The 20,510-nt window shown below is 43.0% G+C and overlaps 1 protein-coding gene across 3 annotated transcripts in view; it reads right to left on the reverse strand.

Moving 5' to 3' along the window:
- PPCDC (phosphopantothenoylcysteine decarboxylase) overlaps positions 1–14,324 on the reverse strand; it is a 19,363-nt gene extending 5,039 nt beyond the window's left edge. The window contains exons 1-3 of one of the 3 annotated variants that reach the window (XM_018563537.1): positions 14,162–14,324; positions 12,974–13,069; positions 11,135–11,263 (exon numbers count right to left, since the gene is read on the reverse strand). In XM_018563537.1, coding sequence (XP_018419039.1) covers positions 11,135–11,263; positions 12,974–13,069; positions 14,162–14,269 — 333 coding nt within the window. In that variant the 5' untranslated portion in view covers positions 14,270–14,324. The remainder of the gene's footprint in view (positions 1–11,134; positions 11,264–12,973; positions 13,070–14,161) is intronic. The other 2 variants (XM_018563539.1, XM_018563540.1) reach the window with 2 other exon arrangements.
- Between the last annotated feature and the right edge of the window lie 6,186 nt (positions 14,325–20,510).

Raw genomic sequence — 20,510 nt, forward strand, 5'->3', positions numbered from 1 at the left:
CGTGTGACACACACACGCCTCCTGTGACTCACCTCCCCTCCCGCCTCCTATTACTATGGACGCGGCCGGGAGGGGAGGTGAGTCACAGGACCCGCCCCCTCACTGTGAAGCCCGTCGGCAGTGCGGGGCCCGGCACTGCACTGCCCCATTATTGCAGGACCGCACTGAGACTGTGCGGCCCGGTACCATTTGATCCGCGGACCGCTACCGGTCCGCGGACCGGGGGTTGGGGAACACTGCTCTAGGGGATGTTACGGAGCCTGCCCGTCAGGCAGGGCTGGGGAAGGTGAGCAGGAGGGCTGCAGTAAACCTTTACAATGTCCTTCTCTGCTCCTCCCAAACTGTCAAATTTATAACTAACCATATATCTTAACCCCTTCACGACTTGAGACGTACACTGTATGCCTCCATCGTGCCCAAATCAATGCTCATGTACAGTGTAGGTGCGCAGCTATTCAGAGTTTTGAAATGCCAGTAACCACTGAGGATCAGCAGTTGCCATTCATTAATGGATGCCTCAGTATTGGGGCATCCATTATTGAAATAGTTAAGCTTTTGTAAAAGCTTCCTTCTTCCTTTCTTTCATCAATTAAAGAATGAAGCTGTTACAAATACCAAAACGCTGTAGCAATCAGGTATTTGACAGCAGATAAGCCGAACGGTGTGCACACTGCTCTGCTATTTCAGTGTTGACAGCTCTGTTGACATCGGGACTTCCCTGACGTGTACAGGTTGTTCTGTAACATTCTTCAGCACAGAAATATATTACAATGTATTTCTTTGCTGAAATGGATCAGACTTCTGATTGTCTGAGAACAAATCAGAAGCCTTTAGTGAGATCAAATCCTGTCAGGGCGTCAGGATCAGTCACTAAGGTTACTATTAGCTGGTCCTAAGTTAGGAGCAGCCTAATAATAACCCAAAAAAAAAAATTATCAAGCAGTCATCTGCTGTAATGATTATTTTTTAAAAAAACCTTACAGTGATAATCTGCAGCTGAGCTGCAGATTTGTTTTTCACCCTAAGGGGTTAATTTTTTTAATTTAACCCTCCTCATGACGGCGTTGTTCAAAGTATGTCGCTGTCCCTAAAGTGCGATAGTGAATTGTAAACCACCTAACCTAACCATTATTAGATTTTAGAGAAAAAAAATAAAATGTCATCTTTTAGTTTTAGGCTGAAAAGTACAGAAAAATCTCTGAAATCCTAGGAGATGTGAGGTGTTTCCAAATAAAGAACAAATAAACGAATTTATTTCAATGCATCTTTTTTTAGCTGTGCTACTTTTTAAAAAAAATAATATTAATCAAAACTGGGAAAAAAACGATTTTCTTTACATTTTTTAAAATATGTTATTCATACTAACTGAGGCGTTAGGCACACATATGTGATACAATTATATAGCCCTATCTGTCCTCTAAAAAGCAATATATAATATCGGTGGGTGCAACTAATAGGAAAGTATATTAGTATATTACTGCCGTGGAAATATCACACAGCAAAAAATTTAAAAAGTGCTTCAGTCATTAATGGTTAATATTCTTAAATATTACTGTCCTATAACCCCTAAATTATTCTGCGTCATGAAATTAGCTTTACATGGGGACCAAACTTGATGTATATGTGAATTATGGCTGGCCTTGGAGGGTTAATGTGGATTGTCAGGCCTCTGCCCATTGTAACCCACCCATGATTATTAATTTAGGGATACTTTTCGAGTACCAGTGCCGATACTTGGCATTTTCACGAGAACTACCAGGGTTGCAGTGGTTGCAGCTTGGACCTGGCTCTGGCGCTCCACCACTGTCCTGAAATCATTAGTCTGTATTGTTTTCGAAAAACTGTCACATTACAATAAACAAAAATGTATCAGTACTCGTACTTGGACAAGTATCAGTACTTGTACCCACAAAACTGGTATCTGTGCATCCCTTTATTTATATTTATAAAAACCTAAATCGTACATTAAAACAGAGATGTACAAATCCCAGGAGCTCCGTGTGCTCCTTACACATGACAGCTGCCTCCTAACTTTTGAAATTTTCTCTAGCCTAGTCTTGGAGCTGGAAAAGTATCTGTACTTGTACCGAGTACTGTACTTGGTATCGGTGCATCCCTAATTATTATGTGTGGATCTCTCTTGACGAAACGCAGCTATTGATGCAATTAATTTTACAATATCATTCTCCAATTTCGAGTTTATGACTCAGTGGGATACCACACATTCCTTCCTTATCCACCAGGCGATCTGTAGAGAATTAGCTGAGCTGTGCTAGACAATTACCATGGAATTAGTGATTTACAACACCTATGGTAAAAGATCATTAATGCTAATCCACCCCAGGCCTAGGGAAAGCGCTAGATAAACATTCCTGTTTGATCAAAGGCACCAGATTCACAGATGTCTGGTACGGGAAATTGAGGAGGCCTAAATAAAATGATGGGCAGCCTGAGGTCATTTGAACAGAACTGAAAGCTGCATTTTTTCCAAGATGAGGGAAGAGAGAATTTAATTATAATTATTGGTATGCTCAAACCTCAATACCGTCACATTCTGCACTCTTTCTTATGGCTTTTAGAAAATTGAAGGAGCTGGATGCAAAATTTTCAGATGAATAGTGACGACAGCCAACTAGGTATTCTGACAGCTGTGGGAAACACAGAGGGAGATTCCTCCATCTATGCTGTTTAGCCTGGATAGAGGAATCGATTATCTTTGTTTCATTTAGTCTGCAGGTTAAACAAAATGGCCAGGATGACAACTCACTGTACTGTATCTATTTAGGAACAATGTTGTCACCCTAGGGCTGGGAAGAGTTTTAGGATTTTTAGAACACCCTCATTTACTTTTCTCAAGAGCTGGGAACAATGCTACATGATAACAGTGTAGCACAAGCAGAGAAAACAGGTTTTCAGCTCACTGGATTTCTGGCAGGATCATCAGGTATTGTTTGAACTTTTTGAACAGATATAACAATGTGTTTTACAATGGTGTATCTAACAGACACAAGAGAGCAAATAAAGGGAGTTCATTATTTTTAGGGATTACATAGATTTTAAGGAACATTGTGTCATCTCGCCACCCCCAGCCCAGGTTCACTTTCATTCTAATTAAACATACAAAATTCCCATTTGCTACAGGTTTAAACTTCAACATAATATCCTTTATTTTCAGGAGAGATAGAACTCCAGGATTTATTTTTTTTCACTAACCCTCGCAGTGGGGCTACCCCGGCACTGTAAGGGTTCATTGCTCTAGGTGCTAAAATAACAAAGATAAACTCACCCAAAGCTTGAAGCCCCCAGCTGCAACAGCACTCCCTCCAGTCTGTCTCGCCCTCCCTGCAGCATTGGAATCTTCCTCGGCGTTCTCATATCTATACACTGTGTATAGATATTAATGATTTAAAGTGATATTAAAGACAAAAGGATTATAAGCTATTTCAAATTCTGATGAAATCACTTACAATGAATGCTGCTTCTTGATGTTTAAAAGTTTTAGTTTCCTCCATAATCACCTGGTTTTCTGAGCACTGGACCTGACTTCCTGTTTTACAGAGACTCCTTTATCAAGCAGAGTGCTGTGCAGTCACCCTTGTGTGTGCTAGTAAGCTGTGTGTCGCCACAAACACACAGATACAGCAAATTAAGCTACTTTCCTCCCCCTGGCCCCATCTCCGCTCTCCTCCAAGCTTGTAGATGAACAGTTGAAACATGATTGTAAGTGTTTGGGCAAAAATGTAAAGCAATGCTTTGCAATGTATATTTGTTTGAACATGGATTCATTATTGAGAGTTTAATACTACTTTAGGGCCCATTCACACCACATTCAGATCATCTCCAGACCAGACCAGATTGTTTCCAGACCCAAAATGCATCCTAATGTAATCCCTATGCTATTTCTGGCTTCTGTTCACAGCAGCACAGAAAAATACTGCATGCCTCATTTTGTCTGGTCTGGAATGCACTAGAACTGTGGGCAGGTTCACGCCATTTTCCGGACCAGATCTGGTCTGGAAAATGGCGTGAACTTGCCCTCAAAGAACCTTAGACTGCTGCAGAGGAAGAGGAGGAGAGACGTTGGAAGAAGAAGCCAACTCGAAGCTTTGGGTGAGTATAACAGTTTTTTTTTTTATCTAGACACAAAAAAGCACTTAACCCTTGCAGTGTGAGGGTAACCCGACTGCAAGGGTTAATTAAAAAAAAAGACAACTTATTTTCTGTGTCCGTGACGTCACTGGACGCCTCCCCCCAGCCACCAAATATTACACTCTGCAGCGCTATCAGAGGCTGCGGTGAAAAGTGTCCATAAGCAGCTAATGTGAAAGGTTGCACTGCTGGAATGCCCCCCTCAGCTCTCTCTCCTCCTCAATTAAGGGACAGCCGAATCACCCTGGGTTCTAAAAATAATATATATTGTTGCATTAAGGTTTAATCTAAGCTCTTCATGTGATTTAGATTCCATTGTAGTATTATAAATTAGAGAAATAAGAGGTTACCAGCGTCACTAACATCCCTGCCTTCTTCTCTTTTGTGCTACCTCTTGTCCTCAGACATGAACTATAAAACTCTATGCGCCTATAGTGTAACATCAGAAAGGAAAGTTAACTATTTAACACTGACAATTTGAGAGTAAGATACCTAGCTCTCCCTTCCTTATCAGTTATACAAGACACCGTCTCTGGAGTCCCGTGTAATAAGTGGGCCAAAACACCAACATGTCTGGTACTGACTGCAGATGTCAACATTAATGAGTTATACCCGGTTATATTTTGAAGTGCTAACAAGCTCTATCAAGGTCTTTTTAACTTATTTGTACAGACTATAAACATTGCTTCTTTGATAAGACTTTTGATTTATGTTATCCAAGATGTTTGTTAATTGGATACGATCTGCTCACGAATATAAAAGAACCATCTCAAACAAGATACAGACTGGCATTCCAACTGACATCTGAACATTGTCTTTTTATGCTGGAGGCAAATGTCAAAGAAGTTTATTCTCTCTCTCATTTGATGTTTCTTCTTTAAAAAAAAAAAGAAAAAAAAAAAAGCTCCGGGTGTTGAACCCTTTTACTCCCAGGCCATTTTTTTTTTATTTTCAGACACACACTAAAATGGGAATTTTGACATAAAAATGTATTTAAAAACCAAGATAATAGAGCTGCAGCTAACAATTATTTTCATAATCGATTAGTTAGCCGATTATTAAGTTCGATTAATCGGATAAAAAAAAAAAAGTCAAATATATATTTTCTGAAGGCAGGGCGTCTGTAGAATAAAGTAATGGTAGATGCAATTTTTGTTGCACATTTGCACAAATGTATGCAATATTTTGAATAAAAAGCTCACTAAAAAAAGTGTACACAGACAATATAATCTCCACACTTTGTGAAATATAATATATAAGACTGTGTCAAGTAAATAGATACTAAATATGCACCCAGGAAAAAGCATAACCCTACAATACCCATGATTGTCAATAGGAGACACTTTAAAAACATTTACTCATCACTTGAGTAAATGATGGCCCCAGAATGATTTCTCTCACTCTGCCCTGTGCCGGGATACCCAGTTTGTGTTGCATACTTATTGCATGTGCACCCTATGTATGTTTGTTTTCAAATAAACATGTGCATCTAGATGGGGGGGCTTTTAAAATTGTCAACACTTTATTTCATTACAATTTATTACTATATCAAAAAGGGCTTACAAACTCCATGCGTGATAACAAATTGCAGGTGACAGGTACGCTATATAAAACAGATCACTTCTATATTAACCACTTGAAAAGCCCCTTCCTGTCAAGGTCATTTTTCAGTACTCAGCACTGAAGTACTTTGACTGACATTTATTTTGTCATGGAACACAGTACTAAAATGATTTTTATATCATTTTTTGAGGACAGATGACGTTTTCTTTTGGTGGTATTTAAACCGTTCGTGACGGGAGACGTACACTGTACATCCCGCCACGAAGTGCCCAAATGACTGGCCACGTACACTGTACGTGGCCAGTTATTTGCGGCTTTTCAATGCTGGTAACCGCTGAAGCGTGGAAGCAGTGCCATTGAATTCAATGCACCGCCACGTCCCCTCTGCCCCAGAACGCAGGGGGAAGTTTTGTGAGGGATTGTGGTGCATTCCAGCAGCTACAGCCCTGAAACGCACCGCATTTGATGTGAACAAGACCTTAGGCCAAAATGTATTCTGCTACATGTCTTTAGTTACGTCGGGTAAATACCAGGGAACTCCTGGTTCCCACACAATAGCGCTACATGCCTAACTGGTTTACCTTTATATTTAGATCATTTCTGGGAAAGCACTGTCACATGTATGCCAGCACTTTATATAACACTGTTTTTCAGACTAAGTTATTTATATTCTAAAAATGTCATACGGTGACATTGTAATAGCTGTCCAGTGTAAGTTTTCTTCTTTTAACCACTTGCTGACTGGAGACATTTGTTACATTTGCACACACACGATAAAATCTGAATTTGTGGCTTAAAAACAGCTTCAGACCCCCAAACAATTATATATTTTCTGAAAGCAGAGGCCCTGTAGAATAAAAAGATGCTAGTTGGATTTTTATTTTTGCTTCCACGGTATTTGCGCAAATGTTTATCAAACCAGTATTTTTAGGATAAAATACACTAACATGAAATTTAGTGCACAGAAACAAAATATAATTTTTTGGTAAAATATAAAATGCGGGGTCACGTCAGGTAAATAGATACCAAACATTTTAGATTGGGGGCCCTCCTTACCATCTTGTCTTGATTTGTATTGTGATTGTAATCTCTTCCCTATATTGTAAAGCATTGCGCAAACTGTTGGCGCTATATAAATCCTGTATAATAATAATAAAAATGTCAAGCCTTAAAATTGCATGCGTAACAGTTTTTGATGGCCCTAGAACTATTGCTTTCACTCCAACGTTCCTGGCGATATGTAACATGTGTAGAGCTGCAGCTAACGATTATTTTCATAATCGATTAGTTAGCCGATTATTAAGTTCGATTAATCGGATTAAAAAAAAAAAGTCTCCAGTGATGGACTACTAGTTTGTATTGAGATTGTAGTCCATCACGGGAGCAAGCTTGGAGCGGTGGAAGTAAAAAAAAAAAGTGTGGTGTGCAATATAGTACATTATAAAGCGGCACAGTGCAGAATACCAGCAGCTATAGAGGAATGCAGCAATAGTACATTATACTATAATGTATTATTGCTGGGATCTGATGTATTCCTCTATAGCTGGTGTTATTGGAGAGAACGGATATGATGCAGGAATAGGGAGGACGGGTATGATGGTGGAATGGGGTGCAGAGGACGGGTATGATGGTGGAATGGGGTGCAGAGGACGGGTATGATGGTGGAATGGGGTGCAGGGATGGAGAGGACGGGTATGATGGTGGAATGGGGTGCAGGGATGGAGAGGACGGGTATGATGGTGGAATGGAGTGCAGGGATGGAGAGGACGGGTATGATGGTGGAATGGAGTGCAGGGATGGAGAGGACAGGTATAATGATGGAATGGAGTGAAGGGATGGAGAGGATGGGTATGATGGTGGAATGGGGTGCAGAGGACGGGTATGATGGTGGGTTGGGGTGCAGAGGACGGGTATGATGGTGGGTTGGGGTGCAGAGGATGGGTATGATGGTGGGTTGGGGTGCAGAGGATGGGTATGATGGTGGGTTGGGGTGCACAGTGTTGGGTCCCAGGCTCCGGGGGGGGTCGGGGCACTTACTGTCTGAGCATTCCCTCCATAGATGCCGGCTCGTCCCCAGCCATAGTCTCCGTCCCCCGGCTGACACCCGTCACGCTCACATCCCCGGCACCCGTCATGTGATCGGCCCGGCTAGATGTGAGGAGCGTCGGGAGCTGGACCGCTGCGGCGTGCGCGTTCGGTGGGCGTGGCGTGCGCTGCGTGCGGGGCTTGAGTGTGGAGCCGCGAACAGGCTTCAGCGGTGGGCGTGGCTTATGCGTCCTGTGGGCACGGCGGGAGCAGCGTGCGGTGGGAGGTGTCCTGTGAGCACGGCGGGCGCAGCGGTACGTGAGCAGCGTGTGACGTGTGCTTCAGGCCGCGTGTAGAGCCCCGAACAGGGAAATCAATTGATAGCCGACGAATCGACGATCGAAAACGTTGGTAACGTTTTCAATCGTCGATTTTAATTGACTAAATCGATTAACTGTTGCAGCTCTAAACATGTGTGACACGATTTTCGTTTTTGCACGTAGGCGCATCTGACGTAGGGACTTTAAACAATATTTTTTGCATTTTGTTTTTATATGTTACTTTGCAATTTATTTATTTTTTTACACTCAACTTTATTGCTATCACATAGGGGGATAATAAGTCCCCTATGTAATAGCAAATAGGATGTGACAGGTCCTCTTATGTGACACGATTTTCGTTTTTGCACGTAGGCGCATCTGACGTAGGGACTTTAAACAATATTTTTTGCATTTTGTTTTTATATGTTACTTTGCAATTTATTTATTTTTTTACACTCAACTTTATTGCTATCACATAGGGGGATAATAAGTCCCCTATGTAATAGCAAATAGGATGTGACAGGTCCTCTTTATGGAGACATTAGAGGACTTTCAGACCCCTAATGTCACCTAGGGACCCAAAGAAGCTGACAAAGCAGAGAACTGCTTCACCAGCTTCTTCTCATGGCTCTAAGTGCCCATTCACACTGAGCAATAAATAACGCGATTTCCGCCCTTATATCGCGCATTTTTGCCGCACAATATCACGAGAAGTCGCCGTCCAATGGAGCTGTTCTAATGTACAGCTCCATGTCGCCCGTCGCTTGTGCATGACCCTTTTTCCCACGGATGTCGCACGATTTTGCTATTTTTTAATGCAGCCCAACTGTGAAGTTCGCCCGAACAGTCGCGCTATCCTGCCGCGCGGAAATCCGCTCGAGGTGAGTGTCGCTTAGTGTGAATGGAGCCTAAGAGCTGGAGAATGTGCCCAGTGTCCAGAGAAGAGATCAGCGGCTAGAAGCCTCCGATCCATCAGGGGAGACCTGCAGTGCCGGTCCCAAGCCTGCACGGGGGGACACCGGAGTTTGTGGAAGCCAGCGGCAGCGGAGGGGAACACACACACAGCGCCCCACTGTACAAGGGATTCGGTGCCTGTACAGACGCCGGTCGCTTGTATAGAAACAGCAATCGCCGGGTGTTTAAAACAGTACCAAGAACACGGCTGCAGCAGCAGTCGTGTTCTTGGTATAAACACTTCAAGCGGGTGACGTGTATTTATGTGAGCCCACGTGAAGTGGTTAAAGAAACATGATTTAAAACTATTTCAGGTGGGGCGTGGCCAGGCGCATGGAGCGGTAAGACGTGCTTTAGCTCGTCTCCCGCTCACAGGGCACTGAACACAGGCAGACAGCAGCCATCCGCTCTCCCCTTCGCCGACCATGAGTGACCGGAGGAAGAAGGGGAAGAAGCAGCATTTCAGGTATGCACAAGAAATGTTTCAATAGAATAACAATGTTATTCCCTCAAAAAGGTTTATTTTTCCCCTAGTGTGCCCCCTTGTGGTGTAAAAGGACAGTACTGTCATACATGATCAGATGTAGTAAACAAGTGCAGAAGGCGCAGTGTGAAATATCCAACAATGTCCTTCTTTCATTTAAAGTACCTAAACTCTGACATAATACATTTAAGGACCAAATGTAATGAGCTTTACAGCAAGCAATGAGCGTAGTCCCCTAACACTTTCACTGCCAGGCCCTGCGCTCCACTTTTGACCTCAGCTTACCAGACCATTTTTTGCAGCTCTGCAATATTTTCAATAAAAATACACTAAAAACCATTACCAGCCCTCAAAAAAAAAAAACTAAAACCATAATTTACAAGATCCCTACTAAATATAACAGATAAAACTGTAATGAGTTAATAAATACATTTTAGATTGGGCTTTTTTGCGAAATGGTAAAAAACCAAGGTATGCAAAATATTTAAAAATATAATAGAGACATAAAACAACGGGAGACCATGAAAGAACCACATACCAAAAATGCTATAATTAATTAGCTAAAATAATTTTTGCTATAAATAACATAAGAGGAAAAAACAACAGTAACTGCATGCCTCCGATCACAAACCCCAAACCCCTTACGTGTGCCCAGACCTACTAAATGGGTTTCGAACTAGTGGAACCCTTAATAGTCCAATTTATTTATTTTTTAGCAATTGTTTTTTATTATTTTAATTTCATTTTTTTACATTACTGTCAGGAAGACCTTTTTCCTTTTGAGAAAGAAAAGGAGGCTGAGGACACAGAGTCCTCAGTCCTCTTCTCTGCAGCCCGAGCACTTATAGCTAGGGCTGCACAACAACTAATTGTTTAAATCGCTTATAAATCGATAATAAGAATGGTTGCCAACGATTCTCATCATCGATTAGTTGCCATCCCTGTGCTCCTCCCCGCTGGTGCTGGCTGCAATGGTCTGGGTCCCTTTTAATCCCCGCTGCTCTCCCTGCCTGTATCGGCAGAGACTGGAACGCACGGTACTGCAATGCCCTGCGTTCCAGTGCAGTGCGATTTAAACAAACGTGCATAACGTTTTATTCTGTAGTAAACTTTATGTCTGTAACGCTGCATTTGTGTATTTTATTTTAAATAAAAGGACAGTATTAATAAGTTTTTTATTTAATCCGATTAATTGAAAATAACAATCGGCAAACTAGTGGATTATGAAAGCAATCGTTAGATGCAGCCCTACTTACAGCACTCAGAGTCTTCCTATCACTTCACAGTATGATTACTATATCCCCAGTTATAAATGTACAGGAAGTTGCCTGTACAGTGCTCCTCCTGTTCATTCATAAACTGAGGAGATAGTATGTTTACTATCTCCCCAGGTAAGAATGAACAGGAAGTAATTTGTACTGAACTCTGGGGTTCAGTGTTTCTAGGGAGAGTTCTGAATGTATGTAAATGCAAAAATGAGGCTCGTCTATAGCCCCGTGTCCAGTTTGCCTAGATTTGGTTTGGCATATACAGATAGAGATATATATTAGCACTGACCTTGTGGATTACATATTTGCGGAATTCATGCATTTATAATTCACAGTCCAGGACATAATGGTGTTAAAAATGGATGTCCTACCAAGAGATTGTCGCAGACCCCACTGTAAATCTTCCCCAAAGTATTGGCATCAAGGGGAGCAATAAGCATGACATCTGCCCACCGTCGCAACTCAATGTGAAGTACAGGATCAGAGCGCTGCGTCCACATCTGCATGCACAGAATATAAACAGCAAGTTGTATATAGGTTAAGTGCTACCACTAAAAAGAAATGCTGCAAATATGTCATTGCTATGCAGGAAATAAAAGCGTATCTAAAAACTTTAAAAAAAATGAATACACTGCAGGTTACCACACTTTAGGGGCTGCATTCATTTTCCTTTATTTTCAACTGGTGATCCTGCAAATACGGTAGCACATTTCTGTCCTGGGGTGGCTACACTTACTCACTGTGTCTAAGGAGGCTACCCTAGCCTGGACTTCAAACATGTCTTCTTCTACTATTAATCTCCTTTACACAATGGGTTGGGGGGGATTAGTAGTTTACGGGAGGAAAATAAGGTTGTTTGTACTTTCAGTTTATATCACAGAAAGTGACAAGAACACTGCATTTCTGACGGGATCACTGTACTTGCCGAAAATATTCCTAGCCTGGAAAATGAAAATTAATGTAACCACTGCAAATAAGAACAGGTAGCGTATAGCAGGTAACACATCAAATATTTGTTCTGGGATGTGGTTAACCTTTACATTGATGTTTGCGAAAAGAAAATTTTAGCATTCTTGTTTTAAAAATAGAAAAGTGTGATGACACTTCTAACAAAAACCTTGAACAGTGATATGTGTTAGGGCCCATTCACACCATTGCAGTGTGTTAGTGTATTAACATGCGCTGTGTTTTGGCAACCCTTTCATTTAAATGGGCTGCCTAACGCACCAAAAAAATGAGCATGTGCCATTTCTGACTGTGCTGCAATGCATGTCTATCAGCAAGGTGCACTGGGGTACCATTCAGTATTCATGCAGCCACATCGCATAAAGGCATGTAAGATGCAGTACCGTGTATTGCAGTAAAACAAAGTAGTCCCAAATAGTTTTTATGTATGTATGTATGCATGTATATATGTATGTAAGTAGTCACACTTTATGCAACTAGAACCATAAATCATAAATGCATTCCGGCCTAAAGCCGTGTAAGGGGCCCCAAAATTTCTGATGGCTGCCCTGTGCACAGGTATGATCTACAATTGTCACTTGCCTGCCCTGAGCAATAACATGCAGCAGCTGCTGGAGCAAGTGGATATCAGCAGCGCAGCGATGAAGGGGAAAAAAAAGAAGTATAAAAACTTAGTAAAAACATCATGGGGCAGGCGCAGTAGAGATCTTCGGCCGGGAGAAGAGGAAAAACACGATGTAAGTGAATGCACACAGCCGGCAGCGTGCACCTGCACAGACACTGTGGGACACAGAAGACACAGCAGTCAGTGTTGGATCAGAGACCCGCACCAGCGCTGGAGGGACTCCTCAAAAACTACTAGAAAGAAGAACATGATTGGATCAAGAGGCATCATTTAAGGTAAGTCCTTAAAGCAGCATTTAAACTAGATGAGAATGACTGTCTGTCCTAACAAAGGGTTAAAGACCTCAAGGCATTGTATGTTGAAAAAAATCTCTCTGTCAGTTCCTTTTTCTTCTCATGGCCATCTATTCTAACCACTAGAAGCTGCCTATAGTGTCCTATGTATAATCCTGCTCCACACAAACAGCTAGAAATGTAAGACGTATTTTTATTATTTTAGGTATGCTGTGTCAATGGGAACACGTAACAAGCATGTAGTGGGGTTATTTAAATTTGACCTCAAAAGTGAAAATACATGTTAATGTATATCATAGGAACAAAAATAAATCCCCACATCTCACCTTCCACTCATCATCGTCACTGTAAATGGGCACAGATATGTCCTTCACATTATAGAAGTGTTTTGCTTTCTCCGTAGTCACAACCTGCACTTGTACCTGCAGATCAGACATTCAGTTAGAAAGAATATAAAGACTTCTACAGAAAAAGTTTGACAACTGCCCTTAAAGGAGAACTATGACGTGAGTGCTTTTCACTCACCTCATAGTTATAGCCGACCTGTGACAATTAACCCCATTGTTCTCCTTTAAGACAAAATTCTATGTAGCGCTTAGTTCACATGCACAATAAACAATGTTACAATATAGGTGAAAGTGTTTGAAAGTAAAGGCAATGGAAACAATTTGAGGGGAGCTCCAGAGCTGCAATGTCCATACTCTCTTCCCTCACCAGCGCTTCTATCTTTGTCCCAGTCTTCTTCAGGGTTCTGAAGTCTTCAGTCGTTTGATTGTCTGTACCCAGAGAAAGTTAGTCCTGCGCATGCACACAGGAGTCGTTTTATCTTGGCAAGGAATTCTGCCGAGCCTGTGAGCCGGGCTGCATATGCGCGGTCCAGTGTGCAGATACCAAAAACAGAGTGGTGACAGGCAGATAGGAAGATCTATGACAGTGGAGACTAAAAGTGCCCATACACCAGACGATAATCGCGAGTGATCCCGCGATCGTACAATAATCGTAAGGTTGATGGGCATCGTGCGACCGCATTTACTGTACGGTCGTATGATTTTCGTATAACGAGTAGCGCGATTGCAAGACGAAAGCGGCAAGGCCCAAGGTGCGCAAGCGCACACTGCCCGCTCACCATTGCAATCATCTGCACGCATGGTTGTAAGGTGTATGGCCACATTTACAGTCTATTGTCATATTAAGCCTGCCTGTCCGCACTAGTCTTTCATTGTAACTTAACTTCCACTTCAACATGGCTTCTTTTCTGGGTTACACAACCCCCCGCACTGCAAGGGTTAACTGCTTGTTTTGGTCTAGGGGCTAAAATATAGAAAATAGCAAAGGACAGGGGTAGGCAAACTCTGGCACTCCTGCTGGTGAACCTACAAATCCCATCATGCTTTTGACTCTGGGAGTCATGTCTGTGGCTATCAGAGTCTTGCAATGCCTCATGGGACTTGTAGTTCTGCAGCAGCTGGATGGCTGGAGTTTACCCACCCCTGACACTGCTTGTGTACACTCACTCCAGGTATCTTTAGAAGACCAGATATTAGAAGAGGCAGCTTCAGCGCTGCCACACTGCCTGTCACTCCCACAAGCACATGGGCTTCACGGGGTGTGGGTGTAGCCATGCCCTCAGGAGATTCCTTGTCAGGATCAATGTCCTCAGGAAAGCCATCCTTGTTCAATTCCTGTACCAAAACAAAAACAGATATTCAAAGATCACGCAATATTTGATCAGCTGATGTTTTTAAAGCTAAACTCTACCTGTGTCTTCGTGTTGGATACTCCCACTCACTTCCTGTCCATGTGACAGGTGTCATGCAGAAGACATATCTCCTCTATGTGAACCTAGACAACATTTACATTCTTACAGTAAAAGCCTCTTCAGCAAGACACTGCATTTTAGACCTGACAGAAATCTGAACCTTTCCTGCTCTTTAAAAAAAAAAAGAGTTTTGGATGGAGTTGAGCACTACATTCTCATCATCCTCTGCAAACCAACTCAAACTTCAGACCAAAAGAGAGTGTCAATGTTACCTCAGCATTAGAGATGTGCAAACATGTGAAATGACATCTTATACAACAAGATGCCTACTGCATGTCTTCCCTTCAAACGTGAAATTAAAATGAGACATTTTCTTTATCACAGTTTCCTTAATACCTTGTTAATATAATTTATGGTCTGTTTGGTGGGCTTTTGCTCGCTTCAAATGGGGTTTTTTATTATCATACAAGTCTATTGGAATGCAAATCCTGCTTAAAGCATGTCAAATGCAGGTCAGAAGGAGGACAACTGCAAGTCAGAAGGAGGACAACTGCAAGTCAGAAGGAGGACAACTGCAAGTCAGAAGGAGGACAACTGCAAGTCAGAAGGAGGACAACTGCAAGTCAGAAGGAGGACAACTGCAAGTCAGAATTTTCTTTATCACAGTTTCCTTAATACCTTGTTAATATAATTTATGGTCTGTTTGGTGGGCTTTTGCTCGCTTCAAATGGGGTTTTTTATTATCATACAAGTCTATTGGAATGCAAATCCTGCTTAAAGCATGTCAAATGCAGGTCAGAAGGAGGACAACTGCAAGTCAGAAGGAGGACAACTGCAAGTCAGAAGGAGGACAACTGCAAGTCAGAAGGAGGACAACTGCAAGTCAGAAGGAGGACAACTGCAAGTCAGAAGGAGGACAACTGCAAGTCAGAAGGAGGACAACTGCAAGTCAGGTCAAATGCAGGTCAGAAGGAGAACAGCTGCAAGTCAGAAGGAGGTCAAATGCAGGTCAGGAGGTCAAATGCAGGTCAGAAGGAGGTCAACTGCAAGTCAGAAGGAGGTCAACTGCACCTGTCAATGAATTCAGAGTGATCTCAGAAGCATTTCCAGCTGAGGTCAACCTTGATGACACCAATACAAGCCCAAAGTCCATCAACACAGGCCCTAACTGATGTGTCTTCTTCTTGCACATCTTAATAAAGTTTTGGAGTGGTGACGACGGATTAAACCTGAATAATTAGTTTTGCCTTTTTCTAGTACATCTTTTTATTTAGGTCTAATGAATAAAAGCAATACAAACCACATGTCTCTGAGTCCACAAAGAGAGGCTGCATGGTCAACAACAGTTTACACAAAAGGTACAGTACAAGTACCGTATTTGCCGGCGTATAAGACGGGTTTTGAGACCTTAAAACATCCCCCGAAAATCGGGGGTCATCTCATACGCCGGGTACATACAGAAGGATATGGTATACTGTATGTAGCTTCGGCTACATACAGTATACCGCGCTGAGCCAATCACGGAAGGCTTTGTATTAATGAATACAAAGCCTGTATTCATTAATACAAAGCCTGCCGTGATTGATTCAGCGGAAGACGGAGGACACAGCGGGGATCATGGACAAGGTAAGAGACTGTAATCCCGAGTGTGGCTCGGGGTTACCGCTTATGGTACTGAAAATTAACCCCGAGCCACACTCGGGAATACCGCCATGGATGTTAGTGGGTGCATTTAACCCCTTCGTGACTGAGGACGTACAGTGCACGTCGCCAGCATCGGGGCTGTTTAAACAGACTCCCGGTGACTTTTGCCGCCGGGACTCTGTTTAAACTTGTAGAGCCGACTGTCGGCTTTACAACAGAAGCGAATTTTGGGCTATACTCGTCTTTTACGACGAGTATAGCCCAAAACCTATATTTTAACACAAAAAGTAGGGGGTCGTCTTATACGCCGAGTCGTCTTACACGCCAGCAAATACGGTATTGTACTTCTGTACAACTACACGCTACAAGGATGGTTCTTGAGCTATTGCAAGCAAGTAATCTGCACCCGGCCCAGTTTATTATCTCGGCTTAGTAATACACCCAAGGCAGAGTGAAAACAAAACAAAAGCAACGTTTCTCCTAATAACAGTAAGGCAGTATCTAAAACCAGAACAAACATGGCCCTGATATAGGCACAACTCTTTATCAAACCCAAAAATTTAGTGAAAAATGCACTTGCGTTAATGTTTGTGCCCCAAAACACAATAAAATATCCCTGTTTGTTGTAAAATATAAAAGACGAGGTTACAAGTAAATAGATACCCAACATGCACAGGTTAAAAAATGTGTGTGTCCGTGAAACGGCAACAAAGTTCAGTACCCCAAAAAGTCTATAGACAATGCTTTAAAATTAGGGATGGTATTTATATAATTTTTTAATCCGATTAATCGAAAAAATAAAATCGACCAACTAATCGATTATGATAATCATCATTAGTTGCAGCCTTACAAATGTAAACAGTCTGATTACAGGGGCCCACTGCCAATGATGTACTATGTACATCACTGGTCGCGATAGAGTTAAACTATACTGTACATCCTAATCCCTAAGCCGCCGCCGAACTTCAATAGGAACGTCTGCACTGTTTGATTTCAGGTAAGTAGTCTGGGTATAGGGAGATCACCAAGATGAAGGGCCTTTATGGTGCTCCAGGTATAGATGGTGTGGAAGGGACCCGGTGCACTTGTACCTCTGCCCACGCTGACATTATTCCATCAGAGCCTGTTCTCAGTGCCAATAGCCTTCTCACTCAGGGTTCTAGCCTGTCGCTGAAGAGCGCTCACCTCTGACCGCGTCTTCCACTTGTGAGATGCAGCCTTCAGCTGCAGTTAGTGAAGACTGTGAATTTATCAAGATCACGTCTGACATCTGCAGATAAAGTTTTCATTTTCAGGGCAGGTGCTTCTTTGCAGGTGGTTATATCTGCAAGGATGTCGGCGCCCAATGGTTGGTTGCCTGTGGCCACTGCAGCACCTGTCCGAGTGCCCATTGACATCTTACCCTCTAATGGGACCACTGGTTCTGGTGACTCTGCTGACCACCAGAGATTTCCTTTCACTTCCTATTGTACAGGAAGTGAAAAGAAATCTCCACAAATGACACAAATGGTAAAAAAAAAAAAAGCTGATGGGTTAGAACTCTCCCTTAAAAGGAGAACTATGAGATGAGTGATTTCCACTCGCCTCATAGTTCTAGCCGACCTGTGACAATGAGACTGTCACAGGTCAGCTCAGTAGATCGGGAGGTGAGCAAACACATACCGGGTTCGCTCACCTCTCGATCCTGTCACAGCTCTCTGTGACAGGATTTCCCCCTCCCCGCTCCGATCTGCCAGCGCTGACTGGCGGAACGGACGGGGGAGGGGGCGGATACAGCTGGCTCTGCCTCTAGATAGGCAGAGCCAGCTGTCACTCAAGCAGCTGGGCAGATCTCGACGTCCATGTCGGGATCCACTCCGGCTGCGGCATCTCAGTATACCGCGAGCTGTAGCGCGCGGTATACTGAGCTTAGGGTAACGGGAGGACGCTAGTTTGTGTCTTGCCGTTACCCTAAGGAGAACTATGGGGAAAAACACTGACCCCATAGTTCTCCTTTAAAAAATAGAAGAAAAAACAAAAAGGTTGTGGCTTGACTTTTACTTCAAGAAGACTCTATCCTTACTCAGATCTCACCCTTCATTGAACTTGCCCCTAGATGTTATTGTCTGCATCAGTTCCTGAGTAGAACTCGAGCCCTTGGGTGTGTGTTGCAATGCATCACAGGGTTTCCTTTTTTACCACAGTACATAAGCAGTGACAGCTCTGGCAGTGTGTGATACAAAGCACACTAGCCCCTCCGCTGAAACACAGCGACGGTCTGTACCTCCATCTGGGGCTGGGGGAATAGTCTGCAGGAGGCTGTGCATTGCACCAGGGACACACTGGCTTCAATGTACACAAACAATAAATGCATTTGTAATCAATGTGTGTGCCCATTCATTATTTTTCTTCCCCAAAATGGTGGATTATACCTTAAAAGAAGAACTCAGGGCATCCTCAGGTCTAAAACAAGTGAATGGACCTTGCATAGACGTGACGATGCCAAATTAGACAGCCAGACCCGGGGAAGAAGAGGCTGCAGGGACCAGTCTAACAACCTGGCTGGACCCAGGATCAGGTGAGTATATCTCCTTTATTTTAGACCCTAGACCAGGGGTAGCCAACCTTGGCTCTCCAGCTGTGCTGAAACTACAAATCCCATCGTGCTTCTGCCTCTGGGAGTCATGTACAGATGGTTATAGATCCTTTCCATGCAATGCCTTATGGGATTTGTAGTTTCAGCACAGCTGGAGAGCCAAGGTTGCCTACCCCTGCCCTAGACCAAAAGGTAGGCCCACTGCAAGGGTTAATATCTTATATGCCCAGAGATCTTCTTTAAAGATTAAACCCTCAGATTTTTTAACATAAAACAATACTGTAATGTGTGCCTTACTGTAATCCATGGTTGTTTCCCTTCTCTTTGCTGCTCTTCCTTTTAAATCTGTATCTGTTCTCATGCTTGGGCAGAACTTCTGTTTTGCAGCAGACTGCCTTGTCTCTGGAATGGATACACGGTGTCTGTGTGAAGGTTTGTAACCTGAGCCAGCACTACAGGAAGAGGCACTCAGCTGCAAAGGGAAGTTCTCCCCAAGCATGAGAAGACATGAGGATTTAAAAGGAAGAGCAGCAAAGAGAAGGGAAACAACCATGGATTACAGTAAGGCACACATTACAGTATTGGTTTATGTTAAAGAATCTGAGGGTTTAATGTCACTTTAAAGTATATGTAAAGCCAAAACGGTTTTCATTTTGGATGGTAAAGGGGATCGTTAAAAGTGCTTTTTTTTTTTTTTTTTTTTGCTATCTGTGTCTAATTATGGAGATTTCCCTGCACTTCCTGTCCCCAACAGGAAGTCAGAGGATATCTTTCCAATGTGAGGGCTGGATGGAAGAAATTGACCAGATTCCTCCATCAACATGAACAGCGTGTGGGCAGAGGAATCACCGCTGTTTGCATTGTATTGAATGCCTGGTCAGGTCATTGGCTGCCGGCTCTGATCGCACAAAGATTTTCCAGCCGGCTCCTTCCATCAGCTGATCGAGGAATGCCGGCTGAAAGGGAGCCGACAGCCCCACACACTGCGAATTTCACACTGTACATTAAAAACCAGATGAACTTTGGCCAGTGTATGGGCACCTTTAGGCTCAACACACACCTTACAATCTGATTGTACAATCTCCTTTAGATCTACCAACAACGATGTTTCGCAAGGGCCTGCCTGATTGTATAGACTAGACAGGTCCTTATATTACATGCACAGAATGTATGGTCAGATTATAACGTGTGTGGTGACCATTAGCCCTCGTTCACACCTGAGCGTTTTGTAGTGCGTTCTACGCTCGACGAACACTCTACAAAACGGTCAAAAATATAAATCCCATTGTAGTCAATGGTCTCGTTCCCACCTTGGCGTATTTCCGCCCGTCCCTAACGCGCTACAAAACGGCCCACGCCTGAAAAGGTACAGGTACTACTTTGGGCCGTTTTGTTTGCGTTTCTATTGGGATACAGCCAAGTAGCCTTCGGAAATGCGCAACGGTCGCGCGACTTTTTTTTACCGCGAAACGCGCGACAGACGCGCGTATGCAATACACCTAGGTGTGAACGAGGGCTAAGACAATTGTCATGGGAACAAGTGTCCCCACTGGAAGATGTCCCTTCTATTCCTGTCCTGGTGACAACAACAAGAATGTTGGTTATCCCCTATCATTCCCAGTGACAGTAGTGATCAGGACAATTAGATAGAGTGAAGCTCCCTACCAGGGGCACAGGCAGCCATCCCCTCACCTCTCTATACAAGTCTTATAAATAAAGTTTTGTCTTTAGTGATACTGTAACATGAATTTCACTGACAAGACGAGTACAATGATAATGACAGCAGTAATCGTATTCTGTAGTCCAGGCGTCATTTCTAGCCATGAGCATATTACCATCAGCAGCAACCTTCCTTCCCACGTCTATGGCTCCATCCTGGCCCTGG

This window comes from Nanorana parkeri, unplaced genomic scaffold (assembly GCF_000935625.1).
Source record: "Nanorana parkeri isolate BGI_ZX_2015 unplaced genomic scaffold, ASM93562v1 scaffold672, whole genome shotgun sequence".
NCBI classification, from domain to species: domain Eukaryota; kingdom Metazoa; phylum Chordata; class Amphibia; order Anura; family Dicroglossidae; genus Nanorana; species Nanorana parkeri.